General features: G+C 39.4%; 1 protein-coding gene across 1 annotated transcript in view; it reads right to left on the reverse strand.

Moving 5' to 3' along the window:
• The window catches only part of PLB1 (phospholipase B1), a 77,888-nt gene that overhangs the window by 25,264 nt on the left and 25,036 nt on the right, over positions 1-27,588 (reverse strand). Inside the window, exons 19-42 of the mRNA XM_065736241.1 lie at positions 27,153-27,226; positions 25,734-25,777; positions 24,883-24,991; positions 23,969-24,020; positions 21,463-21,543; positions 20,012-20,077; positions 19,286-19,386; positions 16,941-17,022; positions 16,069-16,173; positions 15,300-15,395; positions 14,758-14,829; positions 14,126-14,185; positions 13,697-13,757; positions 13,234-13,292; positions 11,184-11,251; positions 10,127-10,170; positions 8,815-8,923; positions 5,082-5,133; positions 4,877-4,957; positions 4,187-4,252; positions 3,716-3,816; positions 2,418-2,499; positions 1,865-1,969; positions 234-329 (exon numbers count right to left, since the gene is read on the reverse strand). Of these exons, the coding sequence (XP_065592313.1) occupies positions 234-329; positions 1,865-1,969; positions 2,418-2,499; positions 3,716-3,816; positions 4,187-4,252; positions 4,877-4,957; positions 5,082-5,133; positions 8,815-8,923; positions 10,127-10,170; positions 11,184-11,251; positions 13,234-13,292; positions 13,697-13,757; positions 14,126-14,185; positions 14,758-14,829; positions 15,300-15,395; positions 16,069-16,173; positions 16,941-17,022; positions 19,286-19,386; positions 20,012-20,077; positions 21,463-21,543; positions 23,969-24,020; positions 24,883-24,991; positions 25,734-25,777; positions 27,153-27,226 (1,866 nt within the window). The remainder of the gene's footprint in view (positions 1-233; positions 330-1,864; positions 1,970-2,417; positions 2,500-3,715; positions 3,817-4,186; positions 4,253-4,876; positions 4,958-5,081; positions 5,134-8,814; positions 8,924-10,126; positions 10,171-11,183; positions 11,252-13,233; positions 13,293-13,696; positions 13,758-14,125; positions 14,186-14,757; positions 14,830-15,299; positions 15,396-16,068; positions 16,174-16,940; positions 17,023-19,285; positions 19,387-20,011; positions 20,078-21,462; positions 21,544-23,968; positions 24,021-24,882; positions 24,992-25,733; positions 25,778-27,152; positions 27,227-27,588) is intronic.

Raw genomic sequence — 27,588 nt, forward strand, 5'->3', positions numbered from 1 at the left:
ATTTCAAGCTGCTCGGGAGAAATCAGGAATGACTAATCATGCACTGACAGCACCCCTCCCTTCCCCACAGGACTCTAAGAAGTAAGAGCTTCTAGGTTGAATCTGCATCTAGCCAGAAATGTGAGGGAATCTGACCGGGAAAGAACAAGCAAGCTCTCAGGACCCACTAGCAAGTAAGTTACAGAGTCAGGTCATGCTAACAATTGTATTGTAGGAATAGCTCGTCACCTTACCACAGAATTCCAGAGAGCCTTGGCAAGCTGAGAATGGCCTTTTTGGTTTGGATGGAAGCAGTCAGGTGCAAAGTAGGAGATATCAGGATGTCCATCCTACAAATGAAAGCACATTGGACATTTAAGAGCAGAAGAATTCACTGAGCTCCAACTGTGAATTGATGAGGACGGATCAGAACCAGTAATGGGAGATGCATTCCACTTGTCCTTGCCACCCCAAAGAAGAGTCTCATTAGTAGCTATGATAAACAGCATATTTTGGCAGGCCCATTAGCTACCAGAAATGCTTATGCACATCTAATATCAAATTCACAAGGAAAAAGCAAACCAACAGTTTTGATTTGATCCCTAGACTCTCTCTAGGCTGTGTGATAAAGCTGGGTTCCCCTCCTCAGCACATCACCACATCTGGCTACCCAGTCACCATTATACTCTGCAGTATCCTCACATGTGAATGAGGTTTTTTTAACGGATGCTGTGCCAGAAGGAACAAAAAGAACCCATCTGCCTTCTCACAGTTGTGTTAGTCCTACAAGTTCAAGAGGAATGAAAAGCACTAAGTGTCCAAGAGAAGGCAGCCAAACTGACTAAGTATACCAGTACAAACTCCTTTATGAACACAGTTGTACTTTAATAGAGATACTGAAGCATCTGAAGAAAGTGAAGTTTGGACATTTAAGTAACTTGGCTTCTGTGTAAGTATTTAGAAAAGAGTTTATAAATAAAACTCTTGAAATAACATCTTTTTGGTCATCATGTTCCTTCCTCAAAACTTGGCCAGGTTTTGATTCAGCATGTTTGGGCAAGCAACTACCAAAATCCAAATCTATACTTGATCTTTTGCCAGATTTAGAGGCAGAGTTCTAGTTTATTTGTGTGAAATAAGAAAAAACAACACCCTGAATTTTCTTAAAACCTGAATGAATGCCTGTGAGATTATAAAAAAAAAAAAAAAAAAAAAAAAAACGGTCAGAATATTTTTCTTCTGTATTTATTTCTGTTTCTCAGCTTAGTGCCAAAGCCCCTGAGGATGGCTTTTAACAGGAGCCAGATTCATGAAAAATTAAAGCCTATTTTTTCTTCTCCCTCCCCTGTGAAGTTTTCAACCAGTTTTCCAAATGTAAGCACTGTAGCAGTAAATGAACTTTTCAAAATTGTTCGTAGTTATTGCTAGCATTGCCAGGATCACACTGGTTCCATAATACCAGTGCAATCCTTATTCAGTATTTTGCCCCATCAGTATGTTGTTCCAGGTGAGATGAGGAAGTGCAGTGATATCTGAAAATTAGTGAGTATCAGTTTCAGAGAAGGTTTGGGTCACTTCCCAGATTCATTGTCTGCCAGGAGCTTATTCAAAGAACTGAAATATAGTTCATAATTGCCTATGAGAACACGCACAAACCGGCCTCTTAAATCAGCTTTTGATTCATTTTCTGAAGCAGCAACTTATATCGACAGCACAGTATGTAAAACAAAGAACTGATACTATATGAAGAAATCTAATCTACTGGGCCAAAAAGCAGAACATTCTTATTAGAAAAGTACATGACAAGCTGAAACAATTGTGCATACTGTCTCTATTGGATGCCCACACTTAGTTCTTCACACACAGAAGTCTCTTTATACCATACCTGACCAAGAGGAATCTTGGAATTTTGGAGGAAAGTCTGGATGACCACTGTGAAATTGTCATGAGTGTCATATCTGCCAGACTCCACTAGTCTTTGAATACCAAGCTGCAAGAAAGAGAAAACAGCCACTAATATTACATCAGCATTTGTGCATAATAACTTTTGTTGTGTACTGCTTTTGTCATTTTGCTAGTTTGTTTTTGAGAGTCAGGAGGAAGCTTTTACTTGTTAAGTAACCAAAGACACTGGTAAGAGGTGGGCCTTGCAAAAGCAGCTAAGGCTGGAACACAATACTGCAATTGTTTGTGAGAGACAGGATTTTGGTGAATAAACTCCTACCTATCCATCTGCATTAGGAAATAGTATTTTTCTGAAGAATTGCTTCTAATTTGCATCATATAGTCTTCTGAATAACACCAAATTCCTGCATAGTTCACATGGCTCTTCTAGGTTAAATATTGCAATGATTTGCTATAAACAGACAGGTTGCTTGGTAGTGAAGAGTCGGTCAAAACTAGAAGCAAAATAACTGCACCATTAATGATAAACATACCTGGTAAGCTCTAGTAGCTTCCCTCACCATTGTTAAGTTTTCTGAGTTTTCTTCTCCTGTGAGAACACAACTACACAGATAACTGTGGGAGAAGTTAGGGGAGAAAACAAGAACAAAGAGAGTTAGAATCAAGAGAATGCAAAAGTGGTTCTTTGCCACCCAATATCCTCATGACATGGGAGTAACAAGGACATTTATACATTTTTGTATCTGTGAAATGTCTTATTGTCCTTGCCATTGCTTTCAGTTTCAAACCTCAGCCTTATTTACTGCCTCACATAAATCGTACTGTACACTGTGCTAAAGTCAGTGTGTCCCATTCATTACATCCAGGCATCCAAAGTCCCTGAATCCTGACACAAGTACATGCCATTTCCTCTGGAACTAGAGAAGATATTCTTAAAATGTACTGGTTACATATTACCTTTGAGCTGATAACTTTTCAGGGCATCAAGGTGAGCAAAGAATATAATTATATACTGCAATAAAGCCTCTAAAACAAGAGATACCAATCTATTCTGCAACTACACCACACTCCCTCAAAATGCTAGAAAAAACTAAATACTTTTAGAATTCAACTCCATCTTGAAGTATCCTGTATCAATAACTTTAATCCAAGCACAATTTGATACGATACAATTTAGTTTGCATTTTGACCAAGCTTGAGTTTACCCCTTATCCTGGTAAGTCCTCCCATGTCCATATAAAATCCCAGTGCAGCTAGGTCTTTTCCAGCCCCAGCCAAAATCCCAAGCCCTACCACCTCTGATATAAACACTAGATAGACATGTTTTCTCCAGTATTAATCTAATCAGCTTCACACACTTTTATTCTTATCCTTAACCAAGTGATGCATAGCCCAGGAATCAAAAACTTCTGCTTCTTAATAGTAGCTCAAAATGCCTTATTTTATATAATCATAACATCAGAAGTCCTTGTCTCAGCTATCTAAATAGTAACCTCATCACTGCTTGGTACAGGCAGCTCAGTCCTCCAAACACAAACTTGATAAAGGAATATCTCTGCAACACTAGTAAGCTGTTACTTATACTCCACAGTTGAAGAGCAAGGAGCTACTTGAAATACTTGCAGCCAACAAAATAAATATACATCTGAGCCTTTTAGGTCAAATTCAAGATAAGAAAACTACGTTGAGCAGGATCACATCAGTACTGGATGTGTTGTCCATAGGAAAATAGTGCTATGAACATATTTCTACAATTAAAGAAGCGTGGGTTGAGAACTTTATCAGCACAGACAGTAAATTCAAGTACAAAATGAAGTCAAACAAGTCTTACTCTGACATGTAAGTGGGGCACTGAACTTGAGTATCCACAAACAACTGTCTCATAGAGAGGATGTCCATCACTCCAACCAAACTCACTAGAGCTTTTGGTACCTGAAAGGAAAGACAGACTTCAGCTTAGAAGAAACTACATACACAGCCCACAGTGTTCTTATTTTGCCCCCAAATTCATCTATTCAACACTGCTTCCCTTTCTCCCTAACTAGACAAAGAAAAAAAATATCAACAAAACCACTCACAAATCTTTGACTCGGCTGTTGAACATTTTCTGGTACCATGATTCAATACTACTGTCTGTCATTTCAGATAGCATCTCACTACTCTCAGGTAACACATGAGTATTACTTTCTTGAAAGTCAGACAGGTACATTTGGTACCAGAAGAGAAGAAATCAGTAGAGCTAGTAACAATAAATTACACACCAGTTCAAGCTAGAAAGCCAGGACAATTTCACAGTACTTGCCTGCTCATGCAGAATGTCAAGAGTTTCTTGAATTCTACTGGTGAAATTTACAGCTGAGTAGTGATCCTGATAGAAGAAGAAGAGAATAGATTATTGCTAAATGGGGACACAAGACATTTGAGTTGGGATGATAATTCACTTCCTTTTTCCTGTGGTAGGAGAAAGTTCTTTCTTCTTTCCAGAGATATCAATTAATATAAAATATAGGAAGATCTGGTGAAATTTTGGGTTTAAAATACAACTTGTCAATTAGCAGCACGTTCCCTCATACAACTTCCTTCATACATACCGCACCTGTACCTAGCATCACCCTACACTATGAGTTATGAGGTGGTGATGGTCATTGTAGGATTGGGCTGATGGTGATTTAAAACAATATTATTTTTTCCTGGATGTCTAATGATGCTTTACTAGCAGTGGAGCAGTTACCAGATCAGCTCTTCGATCACAGTCAGAGAAGACAGAAAGTGTTTTTACCCTGGTGTAAATCAGAGAGAATGCAACCATCTTACTTGGTTGCCAGTAACAGCTTGTATACGAGGGCACTGCCAGCAGCAATCACTATCAACTTATGCAGCAGCTCTACTAGAACACTCACTTTCATTACTGTGAAGGCTCTAAGGATCTGTGCATTTCTACATTGACATCACAGTTTCCCTACAGTTTTAGTCAACCAGTTCTGCTACTCACAGGGTCTTTGCAATAGTTGCATAGATCATTGCCTCCGATGTGCACTGTTATGATTTTCCAGTCAGCACTGAAGTCAATTCTCTGTGTAACAAAGAAGAAAATGTCTTTGATTGATATGCGTATAGCATCTTTGTGGATGGATCTATCACGTGAAGCAGCACCAGTTTCTCCTCATGCTGTAAGATAAGAGTCCCAGGCAACTTACAGAATCAGTTTTCATTATTCCCAGGAGAGCTCTTGCTTGGGCTGGTAAGTGCCTATGAAGAAAAGCAACCAGTGAGTGGAAGAGGAACCTTTGTGGAGAGATCAGTGTTAATGCTCTTCGGACACATTAAATCTATGAGATATCAAATATCAGGAGACTTAAATGATAATGCAGTATAATCCTCCTTTTACAGTGATCAAATTGCATGTTCACATCATTATAAAAAGTCAACAACACATTGAACTTGAACACAGATTTTACTCAAGTTCAATAATTAACGTGGGGCTATAAATTTAACCTTCTATTACACTGCTTAGCTTCTAAAGCAGCTGGAATGCAAACACAGCAAGATGCCTGTTAGAAGACGGCCTGTTTAGAATTGGGCTGTTGTCAATCTATTCCTCATGGACTAAAACAACAAGGGAATCCTGAGTCCCAGTGTTTAACTGATCTCTTTAGCAATGCTTGTGCGCACACCACAGCTGCCCCATCTCTAAGCTGAAGTATTTAAAAGTTCACTGTGCACATCTTCCTTGTTTCTGTAGCTTGCGTCCCAAGTCAATACTTACTTTCCAATTCTGTAAAAGTTTTGTGCATCTTACCTTTCTAAGTTAATTAAAAATCCAAGTAACTTCCAAGATCACTCACACAAGTTAAGATAAGAGCTTCTCTGTTTTCCAACAGTTGTGCAAGCACTCTCTTCTATATACAGATATGTACAAATATACATACATCTGTGTATATACATATTTTGTTTACATGTGTGTGTATATAAAATTGCCATTATTTTCAGTTACAAAAATGTTTGGCTCAACAGTTCAACCTTGTTTGACTGCCCTGACATACTGATAATCAAATATGCACACATAAGAGAATGGAGAATGAATATGGAAACCTTGGCCTTCCAGGCAGCATTGGAGCATGGGATGAGCTGCATTTCCCTCCAGGTTCTTGTTAGAAACACTTCAGAGGCTGCATATCATTTCTGGAAGCACATCAGCTGACACTGATAAGCACGACACTTATTTTGTATGATAACCAGAGCTTAGCTCTCTTTTGCATTGCTGTATTTAATGTAGGAACAGGACTCTCACCACCCTCCTTCAACTGAATACTGATCTAACACTAACATATGAGCAGCTACTGGGGAATGAGCCCTATCATGTATCTGCTTGGGACACAGACATAACACACGTAAAAGTTCTGTTCATTATTATCCTTTTCCAAAGTCATAACCTACTTCATATCCCAAAGCTACCACAAGCCACAGGTGGTCAGAATTTCCTTCTGCTCTCACTGTGAAATGCCAAAGCTAGGGCATCAACTTCAGTATTGATCCAGAAGGAAACGTCCCTCCTGTAGTTGACACTGCAACAACTTTCCTTTCTTGTGCAGTCACTGAAGTGCTGATGCATCCTGAGCCAACATAGTCAGTAAGACTGAACATCTTGAATGATGTGGCAGTACTGCTTCCATTCTTGAGCTGTAGCCTCCACCAAAATTAGATTTTAAGCAACAGAAGCAGTCTGCTAATGTGAAATACGGATATTCACAGCTCCTGTCACCTGTTCTCTCCTCTCACTCCTAAATTCTTAATCTCATCATCTGAAATCAGAGATGTAAGCCAGGCTCTGCTTCAACAGCATGTTTCAGATGTGTCCTTAGCCCCAGCATGCACTTAAGCATGTTGACAGAGAATGGGGGTGGGCCCAAGAAAGTAAAGCCTACACTGCTACATTCACCAAACATCTCTTCAAAGCCACTACTGATTTCACTGGAATAAACTGTTATATCTATTTTTCAAAAGCTGGTAAAGGTGCAGCTACCTGCTTTCAGAAACAGCCCAGCACCTCTGGGAGAGAGTTTCTAGACTGGCACCTATAAGTATGGGCCAGGCAACAATTCTGAAATAATAGCATTATCTTTCTTTCATTGACTGTATTTCCCCCTGGATCATAGGAGAGGGGATATTTTTGGCTGATGCAGAATAAATACAGAACAAATAGAAAAGCAGCAGTGATCTGTGACAATTGTCTTATTTATGTCCTTGTTGGCTATTTACAAAACATGCCTGCAGAATATAGACAGCTCCACTTCTTTGTCCCTGTCCAGCCCAGCTGTGTGGATGAGTAGAAGACTAACTGGTATAAATGAAATGGATAATTTTCCTTTAGATGAACATTCATCCCCTCATTTCATATTGCTATCAAATAACTATCTAATAGTAATGCCTTTGATACTTCTGACACCAAGTTCTTGGTGACATGTTGGTTACTTTATAAGTTGTGTAGCCTGTTTCAAGTTCTTCCCGCACTCCAACGTAACAATCCACAACACCTGTTTAGGATACAAAATGCAAGGCAACAACTAATCTCATTTTTCCCTACAACAAGCAAAACCTTAAGTTATTTCAAGTATATGTTACTTATAGCAGCATATTGAGAAGCTGTCCTGAGTGGCTGAATAAGAGCCATAACTCTTGCAAACGTTTCACCACTACAAAGAAACAGGTAATTCGGACACTGTTAGGAAACAAAATCCATTCCTTCAAGTGTGGGGACTGAGGATACATCAGGGCACCTAGCAGGCCAGAAAATAGAGGCATTTATTGAGATAACTAGCATGAGTCGGAAGTTACTCAAGAGCTACAGGAGTAATAAATACCTGATAAATATTAATAATCATTGCTTAGATACAACAAATTCCAACACCTTGCTTGGCTTCTGAATTTCACCTCCAAGGCTTTAGTACTCTTTGCTTAGATACAACAAACTCGAACACCTCACTTGAACTTAGATTTCACTTGCAAAGTCTTGATAAATCCTAGTAATCATTGCTCAGATATATCAAACTCCCAATTCCTTGCTTCGCTGCTGAATTTCACTTCTCGAGCCTCTTTAGGAAGTAAGAGAAATTTTTCTTCAAACAAACATAAGATTTAATTATTCCATTCTGGGTAATATCACCTAGGAATGTAAAACCCAGGCATGATCTTGCCAGAACCTGTGCCCAGCTATGACAGAATTCTAGCAGCCATCTGTTATGTTAATTAAGCAGCATTGGCTCCTTCAGTCAGAAGCCAGGGATTTCTAGGATAAGCAGTGTATAAAAGCTCAACTCCCACCATCTCCCAGGTGTGACTAAAAGCAAAGAACCAAGTTCATGTGACTACAAATCATAACAATTCCTATTGCACTGGCAAAACTGGCTACAACTGCACAAGGCCTGCAATGCACCAAAACCTGTGTACAATCATCATCAGTTCTCCTTCAAGTCCAGACTACGGATGACTTTTCCCCATCCTGTTGACCACTCTTGCCTATCTACCCAGATGCCTGAGGTCACTTATGGGGAATTTCAGCCATTTTTTGTCCTAGTAACTCTTTACTGATTCACTGTATGCCCATTTTCCGAGAACACCCATGGTCTCAGAAATGTATAGACAGAGACATAGAGAAATGAATGGATGCTGAAGAGGAGAGGTAGAAACCATCACCATAAAAAGTCTGTCAATTTCTTGTTTGTGGATTTCATATCCAGGACTGCTGGCTGCATTTGAAAGTTCAGGTATGAAATAAGCCCATGCATTTAATAATTTCTGAGCTAATTTTCAGCTACAACTAGACTGGTTCTGCTTGCTGTTCAGAGCAAGTTGCAACAGCATTTGAAATAGCTGAAAGTGCATTAGGTGAAGCACCCATCACCCACAAAGGTAAACCAAAAAGCTACATACTCAGCCTTTGCTCCTGGAACCGCCTGGTTAAGGAATGCATTTGGGTCATTCTCGCTCCCTGTGCCAGTTGAATAGCCCTCGAGCTTAGCATTGAACTCTCGAAAGATATCTGAAAAAGAAAGATGGCATTGAAGAGAAAATGACCACATCTATTCCCTGCTTACAGGGACCAGCACTCACCAACACTGCTGTGGTACAGCTGCTGCAGCCCAATCTGCTTTTTCCATCCACCCAAACAGCAGCAAGCGGGACTGGAAGTGACTGAGACAGCTCTTGTGTAGTGTGCCCTGTACTGTCACCAGCAGTTAGAATAAACAGTACTGAGAAGGTACTGCGTACAGCTCACCCTCTTGTTGTGGTGGTTCAAGTCTTAAATTAAAACCTCCTGTCATGTGATGCTGAGTTTGTGAACTGAGCTTCAGGGGGACTTTAGCCCACCAGGAGCCAGTGTTCAGCTAAGGTCTGTTATGCGGCTGTGCAGCATCTCACACTCCTGACATTTGAAGAAGAAAGGCTCAGACATGTGGTGCCAGTGAATGCCCACCGTGTTCCTAATGCCTCAGCAGTACTTTCCAGACGGAGGTAAACAGTGAAATTCTGAGCTGACAGTGAAAAGAGTCTCACTGTAAACCATAAAAGCCACCTCAACCTCAAAGGCTGAATTTAACCACACTGGAAAGAAGGCTTTGTCAAAGGTCATAACACCCAGTGAATCAATTAATTGCTTATAATCAATAAGATATTCTAATTATATTCTTGTTGCATTCTGCTTGTAGTAAAGGGCATGCAGAATGATGGTTTATAAGCTCTCTTCACATAGCAGTTTGTTATTCCAGTTAATCCTAACTATAACTCCAGTGGCTTTACATTAACAATAGATGGAGTTGTGAGAAGTCACTAGTTTTAGTGAAAACAAACTCGTTTCCTGTGAGTCGCATGTGTGTCAGTTAGCCAGATTTACCAAAGAGGTCAGCTTTCTGCAATCGTCTCTTTTTGGAAAAAGCTGTGGTACAATGTTTATTAAAAGCAAACTAATTGCACCTCATGCATTTTCATAGCAGGCTTAGAAATTGAAACAGCCTTCAGTAAGCAGCTCCAGAGGGGAGAGGGAAAAGAAAGGATGGAAATCTGTAGTTGCTTCTCAGCTTCACTGATGGAGCAGACTTCTTCATTAGTCCTAGGATATTGTTTCTTTGAAAGGTAAGTTTTACAAGGTACTTTCAAGTGGCTTAGAGACATTTCAACTTATCACTAATCACCACATTCCCTCTCTCCAGTCTTCCAAGTTGGATCTGCAGAAGCATTTACTTACTAGGCAGAGTTGTTACGCTCTCTAATGAGTCATCCCCTCCAATACTAAAATGAGAAAGAGAAATTCAAGTTACTCATCTTTTAGCTGGATAGAAGTAATAAGGAAAGAGAAAATCTACTGAACATCATGAGAGAAAGCGAAGGGTAATTAATTTGATAACTACCATTCTATCATATGACTTGAAAAGGATAGAAGTGAAACACTTTTGAAGAAAGAATGGTTGAGGTTCCTGTGGGAGAGTCACCTATCAGAAGGATTTATGTGCATGCAGCTGTGCAAGGGCACAGCTAATCCTTACAAAATAGCAGAAGAGTGCCTGAGACTGCTACATATTTGAATGAACAAGCCCTAAAATACTGCAGACTTCAGGGCAGACTTCAAGACCAGTTCCAGCCTCAAGAAGCCACTCTAAGACAGCACCAAGCAGCCGCTACCTCTGGTGACAGAGGGCTGTAGCAGCAGCTCCTTTGTCTCTTTTCCTGCTTCCTGCATAGGAGTGTGTTTCCTCCAGCTTTACAGTCGCTGGGTCACACTCTGGCTCATGTAACAAGGTTAGGACAGCACAGAATTGCTTCATTCAATGTCAGCTGAGCTACATCACCATCCAACCTCGATAGTATTTTATGACTTCATGTTGCATGTGGTAAAAGTTCCGCCATTAAACTGTTTTCCATAGTCCTACAAATAGTTCAGAAGTGTCAGACTTTGAGAAGATCTTCCCAAAGCAACAAGACCTAATGTGCTTATTTCAGTGATTTTGCTCCGGTTCTGTGGATCTCCAACTCTCTGTCCCACCATAAAGCTACAAACTCACAAACAGCTGAAGATAAAAGCAAGAGAGCAGTTAAAAGGCTAGGCGCTGGAAAATCTATTGCTGAAAATATTTTGCAATAAACGAGCTTTGTGACAGAGATTAGTCTGATACATCTTCAGAAGAAACACTAGCCAGAAAAGTTAATATTTTTTCACTTTGTGACAGTTTAAAGCCCTGAAAAAGTGGAAGGAAATATTTTCACAGTAACTAAAACATTGTCTCATCACTTTGCTAAAGACTTACCTCCATGACAATCCGCGGTATTCAGTAACCAGATCCGTGAGATTATATGAGGCAATTCCTGTACCAGCCTGGACATTATTTTTCATTATCCCAACAAAATTAAAACACGGTTACTAACACAATGGTAATTCATGCATTCAAAAGTAAATAAAATGACTATGTATCTCTTCAAAAGCTTTAGGAAGCATCTGGCTTCCCTCCTGAGAAACACATCAATAGTTTTAGTAATTATTTACAAGCATCATATTGTATATGATGCACAAAATAAATGACAGAGCAATTAAACAAATGCCTTCTTCTCATGAATCTGGGTGATCTGAGTAACTCATTTACATTGCATTACTTAAGAACGATTAGAAGATCACAAAGTCATAAAACTTTCAGAGTAATTATAAGAAACATTACATTAATTCATCACAGAGAGCAAACATTTCAGAAGGAAGTCTCATAATACGTTTACACTGATCTGAAGAGCATTGTGCTAAACAGATTTATTTATAGTAGTATTAGAGCAAGAAGGAAAGCACTCTACAATTTTAATGAAGAAAGGGGCAAGCTGGCAATGACATCCCTTTTTAACAAAACATGAGAATTCAGAAGCAGAGTTTCTGCCAGCTGTGATGCTACAGCCCTATGCAAAAACGGAATACCAGGTCATACTTCAGTACAGCACAATATGGGCAAATTATTTATTGCTACCTCATATTAAGCCAAATCAAGACATTTTGTTGGATATTGGGAAAATTTTCTTCTCAGAAAGAGTGATGAGGCATTGGAACCAGCTGCCCAGAGCTGGTGGCATCGCTATGCCTGAAGTTATCCAAGAAACATGTAGATGTGGTACAGAGGGACAAGGTTAGCGGGCATAGTGGGGATGAGTTGGTGGTTGGATGAGAGGCTCTTAGTGGTCTTTCCCAACCTTAATGATTCTATGATTCTCTCCTCCATGTGAGCTTTACTGGATTAACTGGAGACTGGTATTCAGAAAAAAAAAACACCCATGTGTCAAATGGAGTTCAGATAGCAATATACAACTGCTCTTTCTACGAAAACAGATTTTATTACCAGTTTCTACAGACTATACTTAGAAGCAGAAACACATGCAAGGTCCTGAATATTATAATATGACAACTGCAGCTAGATACTATCTTGCATTTGTCGACATTACAGGCTTGCACTGAAATACCGCTATTTATTTTGGTAGCCTCCTGAATGTAGGAGTTTTGGCAAGATGCCTGCCAGAGAGTTGTTAAGGCTGCATCATTTGTATGCACAATATCCTAGTTGTTAAGGCTGGCATTCGGAGATCCTGTACTCCAATCACGTCTTTCTGCCCAGTGCTTCATTTGAGCTGGTTGTAAAGTGTCAGTCTTTAGCCAGTAGAAAAACGTTAGGGATAATGATGTACTAAATTTCTGTAACATCTGGATATTCTTTCCAGCCTAACCAAAGATAACCATCCTCAGTGAGATCTACAACTTGATAAAGAAATCAGCTCTGAATTAAAACAAGCAAAATAAAAAGATTATCTTCTGAAACTGGCAAAGTCTCCTTCACATCCATATCTCGTTAATGGCAACTTTAATGAAATGCTATTGTCCAGCATTCCTTTTTATACACACCATTCCAGAAAACAATAAAAAGAAAAAATGAAAAAAAAAACCTACCAAAAAACCAAAAAACTGATGCAAAAGGACGTTTCACTTATCTGATCCTGTTGAGAAAATCTGGACACACTGTAACCTGATATTTGTGTTAAGTCCTATTTATTTCAATGGTGTGATCTTTCCTGTCTCTGACTCAGCAAACCTTTAAGCATCTCTTAAGAAGATTTGCCTGTATTTTCGCCTGTGTTTAAAATTATGTGAAAATTTGTGTGGGGGGAACACAGTGCTAGAAAACTGATACATTTCTTGTTCTAGCTGCTGTGTTTATTATTATCTGAGCAAATGAATCTTTACTTCTAGGTACAACAGCTACTTCCCTTCCACTGGAGAAGACAAATGTTTGTAGTTCTACCAAGAGAACAGTAAAAACACTGTCTTCTTACCGTCAAAGAATCCCCAAGGGCTGCTATAATTTTCACGTCAGCTGGCTTTAGGGAATGAACTGCAAAGGAAAGATGTAATTGAATCTGGATAGAGAACAGCCATGGTTTTTCATCACTGCATATGTAAAACATGCTGTTGTGCAATGTGATGCTCAGCCACACTGCTTTTGCAGTACTCAGTTCATTAAGCAGGAGCAGTCTCCAGCTCATCTTGCATGGCTATAGCAGCAGTATCTGCACAATACTCAGTTCATCACTAGCTAGCATTGTTTCTGCAAAGAAGAAGAGCAAGGAGCAAATAACAATACCTCACAGTCAATATCCAGCACCAAGATGATGGAACAATGCAATATTGGATAAAGTGGAAATTCTATATTAAAAGCTTTAAGAAGGCAGAGAAGAAAACGACAGAATGAAACTAACTGAAAAACTGAATACTGCTATATCTGTAAACAAAGACTACCTGAAGTTGGAGAAGGGGAGGATGGAGACCTGTCCTCACATAGCAGCTCGCTCCCGTAACTCTAAAAAGAAGAAATATGAGTAACATTTGGCTAGGAAATGCTATCAGGAGTAACTAGGATCTTCCTAATAGAGATCAACTGGATAAACCAGAGTATGATTAACATATAACTTAACACACAGGCCTTGGATGCCCAATTCAATAGACGTATTTAGTGTTGTTTGGATTAGCATTCTGTACTGATAACTGTGCTGTCTGAGGATGTGTTCTTACAGCTTTCTTGATGTGTTTTGCCTAACTAAAGCATTACTTTCCTGTTCTGTGCCCTTCAGCCAAAGACTGATTTCACCTGAGGTGCAAAGTGTGATTTATGACCATACAGGAACAGACGCAGTATAGTAACAGTGAAATGCTGATGTTGACACTTACTGGAGTTTGGTTAGGGTACGTGTAATTACTGTTTTTGTACGTCCTCAGGAATGGCTCAGCCTGCAAAATAAGACAATCCGAGTCAATGCAAAGCATCAGAGCAGACTTCCACTCATCAAGATTCAGTTCTCAGATCTCTGTACGTGACTAGCAGCTTGATGCAAACAATTCCCAGGGCTAAGAAAGAAATTGCATTTTAAAGATCCAATAAGGGGGACTGCTTTTAGATGGTCTGAATTTACAAAACGCTCTCAACACCCTGTTGCATGTGATTAGCTAGAGGCTTGCCATCAAAGGCACTGCCTAGGCTTGTGCCAGCCAGAGGCAGTTTCAATGGCTCTCAGCCAAGCTGGGTTTGACTAGCACCAGTATTGTTCCTTTTCTCCTGGTGAAGCTTTCAGTCAGCGTGGATACCAAGAAGGTAAAATACTCTGCCATAGTGTTTTGGCTGACTGAGGAAGTTGGCGCTTCAGACCTCCATTCGAACATATTGACTGCTTATGCTGCTAGCAGTGCCAGTAGCACAAACTACACAGGGATGGGACACTGCTCACTCCTGACAGCTAGTGAAAGCTCACTGAGTTCCGGCCACTCCCAGCACCAGTGCATAAACACAGATACCCTTGAAATACCTCACTTGGACATTTGAGGAAAATTTCATTTTCCATTTGTTGATCATCTGTCTTCTTCCCTACAGGTTCCACCTGTGGGAAAACAAGAGGTGGGAGAGAAAGGCACAGGCAAAAAGCAAATAAGCAATGTAGAGAAGAGGGTAACTCTGTGCAACCGGTCACTAGAAACCACCTCTGCAGCAGAGCAAGGCAAATGCCATGCACTGCACCTGCTCTGCCCATGCTGCTGACTGCTGCTTTTCATATTGAGAAGGCTAACCCACATGTGTTACCAATGCAGTTGGATGATCAGTGGTAGGTGTGCAGAGTCTCCCACGAGAAGCCCAACACTCATAGCCTTAATGTGTCCTGGGATTTATTGTTTTGAACTGACTGGCTTAATAGTTGAGGTGACTTTTCTTCATATGAATACTCTTTCCTTTGATAAATATAATTAACCGTTCAGAAAAGAGAGCTATGTGGTTGCTCCCCAGGGTTCTTTTTGCTGCCAAGAGCAGGTTGAAGAGGACAAGGACTGACAAATACAACCTTTAAAATCTTACCATGTTGTTCCACAGACCACGTGCAGCCTGCGAATGAGACTTCTGGCTGAAGTGGAAACAGTCTGGGGCAAAATATGAATTGTCAGGAAACCCCTCCTAGAGAATGAGATAGGTGTCATCACAGAGAGCAGTAAATGTGCAATAAGCTATGTGCTCTCCCCTGTGGAAAATCCCAGGAGACTTCAAACTAAAGAAGCTTCAAAGGCCTCTGAGACCAGAAGAATCAAACTGAATAAGAGAACACTGGTAACTCAGGACTGAGAAGCCCTTTAATCTTTTTTAATATGTGATTTCTGAAGTATTAAGGAACAGACCACTATGGCTCTGGGTACAGAACACCTGTGCACAGACACTGATTGTATTCTTTATTTTCCCTGAGACTCACACATAGTCTCTCATGGAAAGTGGTTTTTACACTAGAAGTCTTAGCTTTACCAAAGTACTGGACAGAACTCTGCAGTGTGTGGGGGACGTAAGATGACTGCTCCCCTGTGAATACTTAAAACTACATATCTACTGCACAGTTGTTTGTAGTTGTAGGGGAGTTGACTCAATGCCTAAAACAGTGTCATCCCATTATCCATTATCTCCAAGTTATTCCATAAGCATTTTCTGTAATTTTGGGTGATATCTTAACTGAATTTAATAATTATTAGGCTAGAATACTGCTTTGTTACATTTACAAAAAAATAAAAATAAATCCAGTACAACTCTGAAAAAAATCAGCACGACTGCACCAGGATACAGTGAGGGCTTTCTTTGTATTTACCTGTGTTTTTGGCATGCTGATATGAGTTAGAAATGGCTGCAAAACCACTGTAAAATCATCTGTCGTGTCATATCTTCCACTCTCCACTAACTCACGGGTTCTCTCCTTAAAGAGTTCAAGAAAAAAATTGTCATTGCTTTTTCTTCTACATCCAGCTCACTGGCCTCTTGCATGCATCCATCCAGGGATTCCCTGTCCCTTGAGCAGAAACCCAGATGTGACCATGATGAATAGCCTATACCAGGCAGTATACACAGAGGTTATTTAGAGAGGCTTGATCCAGGCTTTGCTGCAGCAATGCAGCCCATGGGTCATTACCTGAGTGGCACATGCAGACAACCTGCTCAATAATTAGATTTTCTGTAAAAAGATGTCCTAGAGACACTGAAGCATTTTCTGCTTGGCTGCTACTCCTTGTTTGAAATTCATTGCTGATTTATCATGTTCTTTGACTTAATCTCATCTCCAGCAAGGTTTGTGATCAAGAAACCACTGGCACCCTGGCATTCTGACATACTCTACTTCCTATGTTTCCTTAACAGATTTAACAGCTTCCATCTCTCTCCTTAACATTCAATCCCCTCTTGCCTTTCCCCCCCTTTTTTTTTTGTTGTTAAATCACAGCCACAAACGTCACCCAAAAGAGTGCAAACTGCTTTCCAACTCCAAATATTTCCTGCTCTCTGATCACTTGGGTAAGCCCCTTTTCACAGACCCTGCTATTACTAATAAAAATCTGTTTGGTACTTGCAGTAAAAACAAACAAACAAACAAACAAAAATTTACCCCTATTTCTCGGGGAGAGAAGAACAGAAGAATTATGTTAAACCTGTAAAAATAAATAAGCAAATAGGTAAACGCATGAGCCTTACCTGATACCTTTTGTTGAAGGAGACCAACTGCTCGTACTCACTGGAATGGTCGTCATAGTTCAATACGCAGGGGCACATAATCCTGCAGGATGAGAACACCACACTGGGACCAGCTGGTCCTTTTCTCTTTTGCTAGCTGAAAAGCTGCAGGGTTAAAAGTTATTCTGAGGGGGAATTTTCTGACTGTTCAATCACAGCACTTTGAATCATCTGAGTATCTGCACAGCACCAAATCTTGAATGGAAATATGTTTATTAGGGATTTGTGACCATTAGGAAAAGGCTACGTGCAAACAAAAAGCCATCAGAGAGAAAGAAGTAGCAGATAGAAGCCACCACATCCTGACCAGAGCCTCTGTGGCACCTGTTGCCCTACTAATAGGACTGAAGGTCACCTCTAGCAGTAACAAGGCAGGAGGAGAGTTTCTTGAACTGAATTGTCTCCCAGTGGGTAAAGGTAGGTGCTTTAAACTCAAACTGGCATGTGGAGGACAGTATATCATCAACAGTTGCCCAGTTAGCTGGAATCTTCATTCTTGGAAGAGACTCACAACTTGCCTTGGTGCACATGACTTTTTTCTTCTAGTACTCCTCCTTCCTCGGTACACCTCAATATGATTTGACAAACCCAAATGAAAACAATTGATTCCTTTCAAATATCCTGTAGTTTGGTGAGTCAATCCTGAGAGAGCTCTCAGAGTAATATTTCCTATAGGGATGTAGGGAATATATATGTGTCCCTGCCTCCAAATTTGTCTGAATAGTGAGCAACTAATAAAACAACATGATTTTACTTCTACAGAACATCTATATGAAAAATAAAATAAAGAAATAGCATTTTCAGAAGTATTTTAGTAACACAAGTAAGACAAAATTATTGAAGATGTAATCTCTTTTTAGATTACTTACTGCTCTCAGGAAAGAGAGAGAACCTTTCAAGGTCAAAAAGCCTTTTTCATGGAACGTGGCATTTGTTATTCCACACAGGGTCTGCTTCATTCCCTGTAAACTTGGCTTGCTGTCAGACAGACGCAAGTTAAATTCAGTGTGTGCTTCAAATGATGGGAGGGTATGTATTTTGATGTAATCTTACTGCCTCTGCTAACTGCCATTTATCAATGATTAGGATCTTGAGATCTATGTGCATTTTACTCTGCAACCCTTGCTAGAAAGAAACAGCAACTGGATATCAGAAGCGCCAGCACTCTAAGTTTAAAAGCTGTTTAAAAGCTGTTTTTTTCTATCAACTGCCAACATAGAGTCCTTAAATCATACTGAGAGAGTTGCATTTACACTTCTCCTGGAAAATCATCTTATTTCATGGGACCTTCCAGGACTCTGAACCAGCCCATAAACAGCAGCAGGTTCCCTTGTGAGGGCAGTCATTTGGTGGGATGAATTCAAGGCAGATGTTTCAGAGAAGCAGCTGGACGCAGGCAGCCCTGCAGTTCTGCTGTGGTTCTGGTCTCCAAGGATCTCTTGCACTCTGTGCTGCCTTATAGAATCATAGAATGGTCTGGGTTGAAAAGGACCTTTAAAGATCACCTAGTTTCAACTCCCCTGCTGTAGGCAGGGTTGCCAAACACTAGACCATGCTGCATGACACAAGCAGCAGGAGGAGCAGTGGCTGCCTACACTCACAGGACAAGTCTGTCTAGAAAAGCAGCTATTTCTTGCTCTTCCAAAATCAGGCAAGCCCTGCCAGAAGCAAGTCTAGGGGGACATGGCAGCCCCCATCTGAGTCACCATGAGCTTGCTAAGGCACATGTGGCAATGACCTGGGAGAATTGTTCAGGCAAATGGCAACAGGTGGTGTGTCTTGAGAGACTAATGATCAGGGAAACTAATAACCAGCAATGAGATTATAGAGATCAGAAACAATGGAAGAAAGAAGGACAGTTACGATTATAGAGAAGTAAATCTGCAAATAAAGCCAGATTAATGTAATCAACTTAAAAACAAACAAGAAGACCTGTCAGTCTTGGTGCTAGGTGGACAGTTGAACTAGATAACCTTAGAGGTCTAGATAATTTTCAAGGTCTTTTCCAACCTTCATGATTTGATTTGTTTTTCCTGTCTTTGCCACAGCTGAATTTTCAGCTCTGGCTTGAACTCCCTTGCGGCATAAATCATTAAAATGGCAGCTCTGCAAAACGTGGGTACAGTGGGGCCCAGGTATAGACACAGTGAAAAACAGGTATTTCTCTTTCACAGTGGTATGTACCTATCTAGGTACATGTACATGCACAGATAAAGTAGTAGAAATTTTTCCCTTTAAGAAGTATCCAAGAAGACCTTCCAGCCTTCAGTGAACAACAGTGAGAACTATAGAAATCATCTTCAAACCTCATAAGAGCCCTTGGACAGGAAACATTTCTCTCTGCGTACAACTCCCGTAGGCTTGTTATGGAAAGGATTGTCACCAGATTCACAAATGTCCGTGGAACCTGTTGAAAGAGCCAGCAAACCCATAGCTGCTGCCTTTACATAGCCACAGCAGGCCTCAGATAGCAGCCTGCTGATTCAGACAGCTTACATTATTTATAACAGCGATGTGCAAAGTACTTTCTTAATAATTAATCTCCTCTCAGACAATACCAAATTAGAGCTCCTACGTGCACTAGCTATTTTTATTTTGAACGCTAATGACTGGTTGCTTGAAAATGATGGCATCCAAAAGGTCCAAACAAGGTGTAATGGGTCCAAGCATGGCTCAAATACTGGCTGACTTTTTCAGAAGTCTTGCCATCAACCTCATTCTCATCAGCGGGATCAGATTTGATTTTAACAACCACAAAAAGTGAGTACGTTTGCAATATAATGAATGAACAAAGCACTGTATAGTCACTGAATATCACGTTTGCTCAGATCTGTTTTCACATTATTTGCCTATAGATTATCAGCTAGAACTCAGCACACCCTTATTTCTTCTGTAAAATATTCCTCCAGGCCTTTCTGCCTCGCACAGGGATCTTCCTATATGCGAGGAACTGAATTTTCATTCAGTAACCAGTAGCTGCTTTACAAACAGGACACAATCACCCACTCACACGTTAGAAAAGTTTGGTTTACCTCTCTGTGAAGCATGTCCAAAGCTACTTGAATATTATAGGTGTAGTTTTCAGGAGAATAGCGTATCTGTTGAAATGAGGATTGGGTTTTATTGTTGATCAGTTTACTCACAGGCACAACAGTAACTATCTGGCATCTCTCACAGCAGCATTCACATTTTAATTCTTGGCTCAGTGGTAACAGAGTTCTATACAAACTTTCTCTGTCTCTGCTTCTCTTCTTTCCCATCACAGCTATCTTACTTATTCACAACAAAAGAGATAGTGGTGAGGGAGCAAATTCAGGAGGCAGTGTCAGTCGTCACAACATCCTTCATCCTATGCTCGTCTAGGCCACTCATGCAGCAGACCAACACTAGAAGAGATGAGCTTTTGTAAAAGATAACTTCTGCTGCGTGGACTATTAGCAACATGCTTCCTATGTTCTCCTTACCTCCTACAAGTATTAACTGTCACGTCTGAGTTCTGTAAAGGGAAATGACCAGAGAAACTAAATAGGTCTCAAACCCCTTTATATTTGCCACTTAACAGCAAAATATCTTTGTTCAGTTCGAGTGGTTTGAACCATTTCATTCAATTGTCTCAAACTGACTTCTATTTCTTCACTTGTGTTCCTATTCCATAATAAAGTTCCATATGATAAACATTTTTCTTTCTTTCTTTAATTCTTCTTAATGTAATCTCATGCAGAAGTTTTTCTTTCTTTCTTTAATTCTTCTTAATGTAATTTCATGCAGAAGTTCCTTCTGAGCTCCACCTGCCTACTCTACAGAACTAGACAGCTCCAGCTCCCTTTGATTTCCTAAATCAAAGCTCACCACAAACCTTACAGTTAGCACTATCTGTAGTTGTGTGACATAAAGGAAGTATCATTCTGATCTTTGGATGCCAGTCTGATATCCCCCAGCCACCCACTTTTATGCACAAACACCATGTTGTCTGACATAAGGAGCAGAAGGTAGTAATACTTAAACTGGTCCTGATTTTATTGTGCTCCTTTGTTGTTTGGCTGATCTGAAATTTACCATGCAAAAAGTACATGTTCTGCTGTTTGTAAGCAGATAAGAAAATAATACCATTATGTGAGAAGTCTGAGGGTTGCATATAGTATGTATATACATACATTTTATACTATGTTATATTGTATATAATCACATCATAATGAGCTGGGTGTAGAACCATTTCCATAGCACTGAAGCTGGCAAGAGAGATGCTTGTAAGCATGACTGTGCACAAGGTGAAGGAAAAGGGCAAAACCTTGACAGTATCTTTTATCAACAGGTGACTGGATAGCAGGAAGGCAATCTTAGTTAACAAAACAAAGCAGCCCCAGTTACGTAACTTACAGACATTCTAAATATATCCCTTCATTTATCATATCACTGATGTGAACAGTCTAAGTGCTGCTGCACAGCGTGGCCAAGTTCACACTGAGGGCAGCGGGTGACTTACTGGGTCTTCGCAGAATTTGCATAGGTCATTTCCTCCTATGAAAAGCGTTATAAGCTTCCAGTCAGTCTGCATATTTATTCTCTGTGCACAGAAAGAGATGGAATGGAAGGTATGAGGAAAGAAAGTAAAATAAAACGAAGCCCAGGTGACAGACTAAGCACAAATACATTTCTCAGGCAACCTGGTGTTACCTCTAAGCATCTTCATGACAAGAATTTGTAGTCACAACTATGAGGATGTACAAACAACTATGATCTAAATAAGATTTACAATATCAGTAGTATCATGCAAAATTATTGGTTTCTGAAAACTATTGCTCAAAAATCCATCTGCGCTTTCTTTTTCTCCCCAATATCTTGTGTATACACTGACTGACTCTTCCAGCAGATTTGGGAATACATCTTCATTGCAAAAATGATGGTATGTGTTTCACTATGTGCTTTACTGTGTCATAAATAATGCAGCTAACCTGCTGGAAAACCCTGGAGGGCAACATATTTCAGTATTGCAGTGAGACAAACTGCAAAAAATAGAGGGGCATTATCGACTATTTAACAATAGTGGTAAAAAAATTACAGTAATTTTTCTCTGGAAGGCTCTTGCAGAGCAATAGGTAATGCAAGGTAATTATGTTAAAGTAAACATAAACCTTCTTAGCTTTGAGAAAAGCTTCAGATACGATTGGTACTATGTAGCTGACTGTACTCAATACTTTAACACTTCAGTTTCAGTGCAGAACACCACTAGGAAAAGCAAGAATAGTACATCAGCTTCAAGTGGTTTAAAAGTATCTGTCTTCAAAGGCTGAAAGTAACACATCCCAGCACGTAAACACACTGTTCAGTAGTTTGGTCTCAAAATGTACTTATAAAAAAAAAAAAAAGGTGAAAGGTGAAAGTTTTCCTCTTGCACTAAATAGGTGTTTTATGAGGAGAAAAAAAAATCAAAGATATATTACCACTAATATGAACACTCTTCCTAGTTAATTAATTATATAAAATATATTTGCATTCACTTGTTGTGTGGTGCTTCCTAGCCAATAAATACAGCAGAGTGTATTTAAAAGCCTTGGCAAATACTGGTGTGAATAAAAACCATCCACGTGTTTCTTCATAAGCTACTACCCCTTCTAATCTCATTTCAGACACAGTCAGAGTAAAATCTTGTAGAAGTAAAATCTTATAAACAAAGTGTACAAAAGAAGGAAGGTATGCAAATATTTGTGCCAATATGTATTCACCAGTAGTAGATATGCACACGGTTACCTTGAAGGCTTCTTGGCTGCTCTCCAAATGCACAATTGGAATACCAAAATAATATTGTATGACCGAGGTCACTGATTGCATACCACGTATGTCGAATTACAAATGGCAAACATTCAAAGCAGTATTTAGGTGAAAAACACATAAGTAATCCTCAGCCCAATACATGTTTTATAGACCATTAATCAATTAATTGCTAACAACATATGTGGAGGGTGTAAGTCAGCTGATGACTAACACAGAGAAGGGACTAAATTGTTTTTAATGAAAACAAGTCTTTCCCATATTCACTCCATATGACTTGCCATTTAAAGAATTTGTCCTCAACATCCAGCATCTTCACAGCTGGCAAAAACATGCTAACAAAACAATTAAGAGCATCAGAGTAAAATCGTAGCAGAGAAACCTTACAGAGTGAAGTGGGTTGAGAGAAGAAGCAGCTGTACTGAGTTTACCAGGCAGTTATGGTAAAAAAAATGATAGGAAGGTTGCAGTTATTTGGTTTGAAAACAAGAAACTGTCCTAGTTTCAACTGGGATAGAGTTAATTTTATTCCTAGTAGTTGGTATGGTGCTTTGGATTTAGGATAAGAATAATGTTGATGACACAGGGATGTTTTATTTGTTGCTGAGCGGTGCCTCCACAAACCCAGTGCCTTTCTGGCTCCTCATGCTGCCCAGACAGCAGGGCACAAGGGGGTGCACAAGAAGATGGGAGGGGACACAACCAGGACAGCTGACCTAAACTGGTGAAAGGGATGTTCCATACCACATAGTGCCACGTGCAGTAGTAAAATAGAGGTAGAGAGTGGCCAGGGTTGCTGTCTCTGCTCAGACACTGGCTGGGCCATGGGTCAGCTGGCAATGAGAACTGTATTGTGCACTTTCTTTATTCTTCTTCCTGTTTATTTTTCTTTTCTCCTCCCCTCACCTTCGTATTTTTTTTTCATGTCTTACTAAATTTTCCTTCTCTCAGCCCATGAGTTCTTTCACTTTTCAATTCTCTCCCTGACTCCATTCATCCGAGTGAAGTAAGTGAACAGCCATGTGCTGTCTGGCTGCCTTCTGGGTTAACCACAACATGTACTGGTACAAATTCAGTTAAGATGAAATTATAGATGATTTTGTACTGAATGTTACACTGTGCACTGCTGTACCCATAGTTTTATGTGTAGCATCTGCTGTTAGAAACAAATGCCAAATAACTTCATCTTTTTAAAGACATGCACGATATGTTAAACTTACACTGTCATTCATCATTCGGTCCACCAGTCTTCTGACCTGTGCAGGAACATCCCTAAAAATTAAATAAAAATAGAAGGAGTCCTGCATAGAGAGCAAGGCAAAGAGGAAAGATGTTGAATGGCCATCTGTTACTAAAAAAAATACTGAGAAACTCCAGTTTTCACTTTATGCAGGATGAGAGGTGTGATTGCCCAAAAAAAAAGCTATATTTTGAGACAGTGTTGAAAAAAGTGAGAAAAGTACTTACAACAAGCACTTGATCACTTCACAAATGCTGGGTAGTTACACTTCTATAAATTATATACATAGAAAACACACTGTGCTACCACAAACCAAATGCACTTTGCTCCTTCCCAACATCAGACAGATGCTATTAATATACATATCACTGAAGTATTCATGCATGCATCAATGTTATCACACGGCCACAGGCCACTGATGCATGTTTTATAAGAAGTGCCCCCAAGAAAAAAATGATGTTATATGAATTCCACAGAAGATTGAGCATAGCGATTTCTGGTTAATTTCCAGCTCTACATCAGACTGACCATAAGCAATCCATATTTTTATCTTGGTTTCTCTATATGCTATCTTGGTTCTACTGGTTTGAATATAACTCCTGGGCAGTGGAGATATTCACAATAAGGATATGATGCTTTCTGATAGTGCCTATGAAGTGCTTTGGGCTAATTGGTTGACAATTTTAGAGAAAGCTTTCATTTGACAGACAGAAAAAATTGTAAAGCCCCCACCACATTTCTCAGCTTTCATGCTAAAGATGGACTAAAGAAATACATTTGAGTTCGCCTATGAGTCTTACTTGCCACACTCCTGGATTTGCACCTTTTCTTGGTTAGAACCAAGTTTTAAAAGAAAAATCAACTTTCTGATCAAAATAAACAGCTTCCTCTTACTCTGCATGAGCCCCTGCTACTGCTTGGTTGAGTGCAGCATTTTCTGTGGTTTGCCTTCCAGTGCCAGTGGAATATCCTATCAGGGATGGGTTGAACTCGCGAAGAATGTCTGCAGAAAAAGAGAACACCATGAAATGTTGCTTTCTTCAGCAATGATAAGTGGAGTCATAAAGATGAGATATTATTCAAAAAACATTTAAAAGCTTTAAGAGATACCTGTCAAAAATTAACCCCTAAGAAACATACCAGACCAAAAATATCTTTTTGCTTGTTAATTCGGACTGTGTAACCCTGTGCTCAGGCAAGAGACTCCTTCTGTCTTGCTAAATGGAGATGGGTAGGAATCAAATAATTTATCCTCATCTCCCCAGACTTTTTGAACCCAAAGACTTGGATGTTCCTCTAGATCTTGGATTGCAGAGCAACTTTACAAACACCACAGAACTAAAATGCTCTGATCTCTAATGCATAGAAAATCTGATCTTGTAAAATGATTCCACACCTGCCTAAAACAACCTTCCCGTACAGTCAAGCCAGTTATTTTAGGTTATGATCTAATGTCTTTGATTCATCTATCCCCAACACATTTGGGATAAAGTTATAACCAAGAGAAGAAAACAGAAACAACCAAACCCCTACAACAACAAATACATGGTTAAGTCACACACAAACTACATTCCATCTGTTAAGCAACTTCTACTCAACACTGAACATTGAATACACAGTAATTGATTCTGCCATGATACAAATAGTAAGTTCTCCTTCAAAAAGAAAATTTTTTTAGTAATAATAAAAGATGTTTTATCAAACAGTTCCAAGTATTAAACAGGTTCATGGAAAACCACACTTACTTGCTAATGTTGTGACCGTGCTAATGTTTTCATTTCCTCCAACACTTAAAAAGAAAAAAAAAACACAAAACAAGAAATGTTCCAAAATACAATGGAATTCTTCAAACAGTGGACTAAGTAGGAGACTCACTTTCTGCACTCACTCACTCACTTTCTGCACACGAACACAGGACATTCTCTACTGATCGTTGTTATTTATTCAAAGCAAAGCTTTTGTATGCATACCAAAGGGATCACAGAACCAGAGAGACCATAATAATCATAATTGTAGTAACAGCCTTGTACACTAACTGTCCTTTCAGTCTCTCACACCTTGTGAGATACGCTAAAATACTGCTGACAGAAATTAGAATTTTAAAAAGCTGCCATTTAACTATTGTTCTCTCTATTAAAATATTTATTACTTCAATTTGTAGTTAATAATTCTTTTCTACCTATAACAGATTCTAAAAGTAGATATTTCAGAATGATAAGTAGACTCAACATCTTTTCTGCTCCCCAGCCCTTCGTCCCAATCTTATTCACCTCAAAGACTGCTACTAGACTGGTAACATTCACCACCTGTGTGCTAGGGAATGCTACCATACTTTTTTCTTTTTTCTTTTCCAGAAAATCAGCTGTATATTATTAAAGATCAAAATATTAAAATATGGACTTGCAACTCTCTAGTGTCCCTTTAATTTAGTATAGAATATTTTGAAGTGCTCTAGTACTTGTTTAAACCTCTATAAAGCTGCATCTTCTCAGGTGGGTAATAATTTGATGAGCAGAAAATCATCATGGCAGGTTTGATGTTCAGTCAAACACTTGCAAAGTACTAAGTGAACACAATGACCTTTCTTCAGAATTACTTTTTGACCTGTCTATTAAAATGTTGGATAGTTACAAGTCTGTACTAATAACTGACATGTGCTTTGCATAACATAAGTAGTACCAGAAAAGAGCTGAGGAAATACTGACTCTGGATGAAATAGCAGCAAGAAAAAGGACTCCATTCTGCCTTTTTGAAGATCATTAGTTCTAAATGAGAAAAATGAATGACATAGGCTGCAGAGGGGAAGTTCAGACAAGCAACTGAAATAGCAGGAATAGAAATGCAGAATGGTGTATTTGAACTGGAATCCAGGATTTGCAACAACTACAAAAGCAAAAGAAGAAAGGAGCCATCTTGATGACAACTCCATTTCATTTGCATATACAGGCTTAGACCAGGCACACTACATTGCACTTCAGGTAGTCACTAGTTTGAATATTTTATTTATCATAAGTAAAACCACAGTCACTTTTACACAAAACACAGTCAGGATCACTCTCCACAAAGTCTCCACTTGTTACCTAAAAATGAGTGCATATATATACATAACTCTAAGAAATGGATTCCCTCCCTCCCTCCCACTGGAGGGAATTCTTGGTACTCACCTCCAAGAAATACCTCGGTACTGAGTCAGGACATCCAGAACATCATGGGGATTGGATGCTGCCCCATTACCTGCCTGTAAGTAGAGGAGAAACGGAGATCACCTTCAGAAAATAAGAACTGCTACAATAACTAGTTCTCTAACTTATTCTAGTGAAAATAATTTAAGGGAATGTCAAAATATAACAGATCTTTTTTCTCAAGACGATCAAGGGTTGAAAGTCTTTCAACTCTGCTTCAGTAAATTACCCACTTCTTTCAACTTCTTGATTAGATCAAGTGAGGGAAAGATGGTTGAGTGTTTTCAAAATGTTCATAGAATTCTAAATTTGCATAAGTAATAAATAAAATAGCAATGGCCTTGAATGAATGATTCATTAATACGTTCATCACATTAAAACACAGTACAGTGATTTCCCATCTTCTTTCTCCCGTTTT

Source organism: Cyrtonyx montezumae, unplaced genomic scaffold (genome assembly GCF_038088225.1).
Source record: "Cyrtonyx montezumae isolate F1298 unplaced genomic scaffold, pur_monq_1.0 scaffold_0, whole genome shotgun sequence".
Lineage (NCBI taxonomy): Eukaryota > Metazoa > Chordata > Aves > Galliformes > Odontophoridae > Cyrtonyx > Cyrtonyx montezumae.